The sequence below is a fragment of the Procambarus clarkii genome, chromosome 10 (genome assembly GCF_040958095.1).
Source record: "Procambarus clarkii isolate CNS0578487 chromosome 10, FALCON_Pclarkii_2.0, whole genome shotgun sequence".
NCBI lineage: Eukaryota > Metazoa > Arthropoda > Malacostraca > Decapoda > Cambaridae > Procambarus > Procambarus clarkii.
Genome location: NC_091159.1, coordinates 17916572 through 17923691, shown reverse-complemented (window position 1 = coordinate 17923691; position 7120 = coordinate 17916572). Strand labels below are relative to the sequence as shown.

Genomic DNA, 7120 nt, shown 5'->3' with positions numbered 1-7120 from the left:
TGGAATTTATTAATCGAAGCGTTAGTAACAAGACACCTGGTGTGGTTCTTCACTTATATCTTGCTCTGGTTAGGCCCAATTTGGATTTTGCAGTTCAGTTTTGGTCGCCTTACTATAGAATGGATTTAAATTCACTTGGACGTGTCCAGCGTAGGATGACAAAGTTAATTCCCCAAATTAGAAAGCTGTCATATGAAGAAAGATTGAGAAAGCTTAAATTGCATTCACTGGAAAGGCGAAGAGTTAGGAGTGACATGATAGAGGTTTACAAGTGGATTAATGGACATAACAAAGAGGATATTAATAGGGTATTTAAAGTATCAACACAAGACAGAACACGAAACAATGTATATAAATTGGATAAGTTTAGATTTAGAAAAGCTTTGAATTTTCCGAAATCTTTCACTCCGTCATTCCCTACACCACCCGTGACTCTCCACACCACCCGCCACACTCTCCACACCACCCGCCACACTCTCCACACCACCCGCCACACTCTCCACACCACCCGCCACACTCTCCACACCACCCGCCACACTCTCCACACCACCCGCCACACTCTCCACACCACCCGCCACACTCTCCACACCACCCGCCACACTCTCCACACCACCCGTCACTCCTCCCATCACCCGTCACAGGAGCGTGTCAACACAATAACGTCATAAAAAATAAACATAACTTTCACCTATGGAATTCCAGCAACGTCATCGGCCCCATTTGTTTGTTACCCCCGTGGACAGTTACACCCCACAGTTCCCCCTGTGGAGAGTTACACCCCCACAGTTCCCACCGTGGAGAGTTACACCCCCACAGTTCCCTCCGTGGAGAGTTACACCCCCACAGTTCCCACCGTGGAGAGTTACACCCCCACAGTTCCCACCGTGGAGAGTTACACCCTCACAGTTCCCACCGTGGAGAGTTACACCCCTCACAGTTCCCACCGTGGAGAGTTACACCCCCACAGTTCCCTCCGTGGAGAGTTACACCCCCACAGTTCCCACCGTGGAGAGTTACACCCCCACAGTTCCCACCGTGGAGAGTTACACCCCCACAGTTCCCCCCGTGGAGAGTTACACCCCACAGTTCCCACCGTGGAGAGTTACACCCCCACAGTTCCCACCGTGGAGAGTTACACCCCCACAGTTCCCACCGTGGAGAGTTACACCCCCACAGTTCCCACCGTGGAGAGTTACACCCCCACAGTTCCCCCCGTGGAGAGTTACACCCCACAGTTCCCACCGTGGAGAGTTACACCCCCACAGTTCCCACCGTGGAGAGTTACACCCCACAGTTCCCACCGTGGAGAGTTACACCCCCACAGTTCCCACCGTGGAGAGTTACACCCCCACAGTTCCCACCGTGGAGAGTTACACCCTCAGAGTTCCCACCGTGGAGAGTTACACCCCCACAGTTCCCTCTGTGGAGAGTTACACCCCACAGTTCCCACCGTGGAGAGTTACACCCCCACAGTTCCCCCCGTGGAGAGTTACACCCCACAGTTCCCACCGTGGAGAGTTACACCCCCACAGTTCCCTCCATGGAGAGTTACACCCCCACAGTTCCCTCCGTGGAGAGTTACCCCGCACAGTTCCCCCCGTGGAGAGTTACACCCCACAGTTCCCACCGTGGAGAGTTACACCTCCACAGTTCCCTCCATGGAGAGTTACACCCCCACAGTTCCCTCCGTGGAGAGTTACCCCGCACAGTTCCCCCCGTGGAGAGTTACACCCCACAGTTTCCACCGTGGAGAGTTACACCCCCACAGTTCCCACCGTGGAGAGTTACACCCCACAGTTCCCACCGTGGAGAGTTACACCCCTCACAGTTCCCACCGTGGAGAGTTACCCCGCACAGTTCCCCCCGTGGAGAGTTACACCCCTCACAGTTCTCACCGTGGAGAGTTACACCCCTCACAGTTCCCACCGTGGAGAGTTACACCCCTCACAGTTCCCACCGTGGAGAGTTACACCCCTCACAGTTCCCACCGTGGAGAGTTACCCCGCACAGTTCCCACCGTGGAGAGTTACACCCCCACAGTTCCCACCGTGGAGAGTTACACCCCCACAGTTCCCACCGTGGAGAGTTACACCCTCACAGTTCCCACCGTGGAGAGTTACCCCGCACAGTTCCCACCGTGGAGAGTTACACCCCCACAGTTCCCACCGTGGAGAGTTACACCCCTCACAGTTCCCACCGTGGAGAGTTACCCCGCACAGTTCCCACCGTGGAGAGTTACACCCCCACAGTTCCCACCGTGGAGAGTTACACCCTCACAGTTCCCACCGTGGAGAGTTACCCCGCACAGTTCCCCCCGTGGAGAATTACACCCCCACAGTTCCCACCGTGGAGAGTTACACCCCTCACAGTTCCCACCGTGGAGAGTTACACCCCCACAGTTCCCACCGTGGAGAGTTACACCCTCACAGTTCTCACCGTGGAGAGTTACACCCCCACAGTTCCCACCGTGGAGAGTTACACCCCACAGTTCCCACCGTGGAGAGTTACACCCCTCACAGTTCCCACCGTGGAGAGTTACACCCCTCACAGTTCCCACCGTGGAGAGTTACACCCCTCACAGTTCTCACCGTGGAGAGTTACACCCCTCACAGTTCCCACCGTGGAGAGTTACACCCCTCACAGTTCCCACCGTGGAGAGTTACACCCCTCACAGTTCCCACCGTGGAGAGTTACCCCGCACAGTTCCCCCCGTGGAGAGTTACCCCGCACAGTTCCCACCGTGGAGAGTTACCCCGCACAGTTCCCACCGTGGAGAGTTACACCCTCACAGTTCCCACCGTGGAGAGTTACCCCGCACAGTTCCCACCGTGGAGAGTTACCCCGCACAGTTCCCACCGTGGAGAGTTACCCCGCACAGTTCCCACCGTGGAGAGTTACACCCCACAGTTAACACCGTGGAGAGTTACACCCTCACAGTTCCCACCGTGGAGAGTTACACCCTCACAGTTCTCACCGTGGAGAGTTACACCCCCACAGTTCCCACCGTGGAGAGTTACACCCCCACAGTTCCCACCGTGGAGAGTTACACCCTCACAGTTCCCACCGTGGAGAGTTACACCCTCACAGTTCCCACCGTGGAGAGTTACACCCCACAGTTCCCACCGTGGAGAGTTACACCCTCACAGTTCCCACCGTGGAGAGTTACACCCTCACAGTTCTCACCGTGGAGAGTTACACCCCTCACAGTTCCCACCGTGGAGAGTTACCCCGCACAGTTCCCACCGTGGAGAGTTACACCCTCACAGTTCCCACCGTGGAGAGTTACACCCCACAGTTCCCACCGTGGAGAGTTACACCCTCACAGTTCCCACCGTGGAGAGTTACACCCTCACAGTTCCCACCGTGGAGAGTTACACCCCCACAGTTCCCACCGTGGAGAGTTACACCCTCACAGTTCCCACCGTGGAGAGTTACACCCCCACAGTTCCCACCGTGGAGAGTTACACCCCCACAGTTCCCACCGTGGAGAGTTACACCCTCACAGTTCCCACCGTGGAGAGTTACACCCTCACAGTTCCCACCGTGGAGAGTTACACCCCACAGTTCCCACCGTGGAGAGTTACACCCCACAGTTTCCACCGTGGAGAGTTACACCCTCACAGTTCTCACCGTGGAGAGTTACACCCCCACAGTTCCCACCGTGGAGAGTTACACCCCACAGTTCCCACCGTGGAGAGTTACCCCGCACAGTTCCCACCGTGGAGAGTTACCCCGCACAGTTCCCACCGTGGAGAGTTACCCCGCACAGTTCCCACCGTGGAGAGTTACCCCGCACAGTTCCCACCGTGGAGAGTTACACCCCCACAGTTCCCACCGTGGAGAGTTACCCCGCACAGTTCCCACCGTGGAGAGTTACACCCCCACAGTTCCCACCGTGGAGAGTTACACCCCCACAGTTCCCACCGTGGAGAGTTACACCCTCACAGTTCCCACCGTGGAGAGTTACACCCTCACAGTTCTCACCGTGGAGAGTTACACCCCCACAGTTCCCACCGTGGAGAGTTACACCCCACAGTTTCCCCCGTGGAGAGTTACACCCTCACAGTTCCCACCGTGGAGAGTTACACCCTCACAGTTCCCACCGTGGAGAGTTACACCCTCACAGTTCCCACCGTGGAGAGTTACACCCCCACAGTTCCCACCGTGGGGAGTTACACCCTCACAGTTCCCACCGTGGAGAGTTACACCCTCACAGTTCTCACCGTGGAGAGTTACACCCTCACAGTTCCCACCGTGGAGAGTTACACCCTCACAGTTCTCACCGTGGAGAGTTACACCCTCACAGTTCCCACCGTGGAGAGTTACACCCCACAGTTTCCCCCGTGGAGAGTTACACCCTCACAGTTCTCACCGTGGAGAGTTACACCCTCACAGTTCTCACCGTGGAGAGTTACACCCTCACAGTTCCCACCGTGGAGAGTTACACCCTCACAGTTCTCACCGTGGAGAGTTACACCCTCACAGTTCTCACCGTGGAGAGTTACACCCTCACAGTTCCCACCGTGGAGAGTTACACCCCACAGTTTCCCCCGTGGAGAGTTACACCCTCACAGTTCCCACCGTGGAGAGTTACACCCCCACAGTTCCCACCGTGGAGAGTTACACCCCACAGTTCCCACCGTGGAGAGTTACACCCCCACAGTTCCCACCGTGGAGAGTTACACCCCTCACAGTTCCCACCGTGGAGAGTTACACCCCTTACAGTTCCCACCGTGGAGAGTTACACCCCCACAGTTCCTTCCATGGAGAGTTACACCCCACAGTTCCCACCGTGGAGAGTTACACCCCCACAGTTCCCTCCATGGAGAGTTACACCCCACAGTTCTCACCGTGGAGAGTTACCCCGCACAGTTCCCCCCATGGAGAGTTACACCCCCACAGTTCTCACCGTGGAGAGTTACACCCCTCACAGTTCCCACCGTGGAGAGTTACACCCTCACAGTTCCCACCGTGGAGAGTTACACCCCTCACAGTTCCCACCGTGGAGAGTTACACCCTCACAGTTCTCACCGTGGAGAGTTACACCCCTCACAGTTCTCACCGTGGAGAGTTACACCGCACAGTTCCCACCGTGGAGAGTTAAACCCTCACAGTTCCCACCGTGGAGAGTTACACCCCCACAGTTCCCACCGTGAAGAGTTACACCCCACAGTTCCCACCGTGGAGAGTTACACCCCACAGTTCCCACCGTGGAGAGTTACACCCCCACAGTTCCCACCGTGAAGAGTTACACCCCACAGTTCCCACCGTGGAGAGTTACACCCCACAGTTCCCACCGTGGAGAGTTACACCCTCACAGTTCCCACCGTGGAGAGTTACACCCTCACAGTTCTCACCGTGGAGAGTTACACCCCACAGTTCCCACCGTGGAGAGTTACACCCCACAGTTCCCCCCATGGAGAGTTACACCCCACAGTTCCCCCCGTGGAGAGTTACACCTCCACAGTTCCCCCCATGGAGAGTTACACCCCCACATTTCCCCCCGTGGAGAGTTACCCCGCACAGTTCCCACCGTGGAGAGTTACACCCTCACAGTTCCCACCGTGGAGAGTTACACCCTCACAGTTCCCACCGTGGAGAGTTACACCCTCACAGTTCCCCCCGTGGAGAGTTACACCCTCACAGTTCCCAACGTGGAGAGTTACACCCCTCACAGTTCCCACCGTGGAGAGTTACACCCTCACAGTTCCCACCGTGGAGAGTTACACCCCTCACAGTTCCCACCGTGGAGAGTTACACCCCTCACAGTTCCCAACGTGGAGAGTTACACCCCCACAGTTCCCCCCGTGGAGAGTTACCCCGCACAGTTCCCCCCATGGAGAGTTACACCCCTCACAGTTCCCACTGTGGAGAGTTACCCCCACAGTTCCCCCCGTGGAGAGTGTAGTCAGAGAGTAGAGTTAAAGTAGCGAGACAAGAACAAGTCTCAGCAGTTAGAAGATGTAATGAGCTGACAGACAACAACGACCCATATAGACAGGATATGACCCGGGCCGACAGAGAGACCCGACACACAGACAATATAGACATGTGACCCGCGACACCCGGACAGACACAACAGCCCGGGAGCTCCAAGAATTGAGATTGGCCAGACAATCAAAACGACCCGACTGAGATAATTACACCAGGCGCAGTTAAGAATATTTAATGTATTGAAATGATAACCTGGAACGGAGGCGGGAGTAGAGGCAAGGTATTTATATATATATATATATATATATATATATATATATATATATATATATATATATATATATATATGCGAACAAGCCTGAATGGTCCCCAGGACATATGCAACTGAAAACTCACACCCCAGAAGTGACTCGAACCCATACTCCCAGAAGCAACGCATCTGGTATGTACAAGACGCCTTAATCCACTTGACCATTTGATGGTCAAGTGGATTAAGGCGTTTTGTACATACCAGATGCGTTGCTTCTGGGAGTATGGGTTCGAGTCACTTCTGGGGTGTGAGTTTTCAGTTATATATATATATATATATATATATATATATATATATATCAAACCACAAAGGGCAGCGGGGCGTGGATGGTGAGCTGAGCACTGTGGAGAGTAGTGAGGACTGGTGACCCAACCTCACGAGTGGTGAGGGCTTCCCAACCTCACGAGTGGTGAGGGCTGCCCAACCTCACGAGTGGTGAGGGCTGCCCAACCTCACGAGTGGTGAGGGCTGCCCAACCTCACGAGTGGTGAGGGCTGCCCAACCTCACGAGTGGTGAGGGCTGCCCAACCTCACGAGTGGTGAAGGCTGCCCGCCTTCAGGAGTGTTGTGACACAAGCACCACCCGGGGAACATGTCCCTCTGGCCAGACGTGTCCGGCTCCTCACCGCTCAGGCCGGCCTCCAGATCAGCGCTGGCGCCCCCACCCAGCTGGAGCCAATGTGCCATCTCAGCGCCACATCCGGCACATTACCTCTGGCCCTCCTCAACCACTCCTATTGTTGCCAGATTCTTTCCGGCTGTTACTTTCCAGTCACTCCGGGTCACTGAAGTATCAGACAGCTTCCCATAATTGGCTCATCCTCTTAAGAGGATTCCGCGTATACTGGCTTCCTAGTATTGCTATACACAGCCCCA

At 55.5% G+C, this 7120-nt stretch overlaps 1 protein-coding gene across 1 annotated transcript; it reads left to right on the top strand.

Annotated features, from left to right (window-relative positions):
* Nucleotides 1-690: 690 nt before the first annotated feature.
* Nucleotides 691-5244, top strand: LOC138363189 (mucin-2-like). The gene has a single exon (XM_069322182.1). The coding sequence runs from the start codon at nucleotides 691-693 to the stop codon at nucleotides 5242-5244; it is 4554 nt and encodes a 1517-aa protein (XP_069178283.1).
* Nucleotides 5245-7120: the final 1876 nt, after the last annotated feature.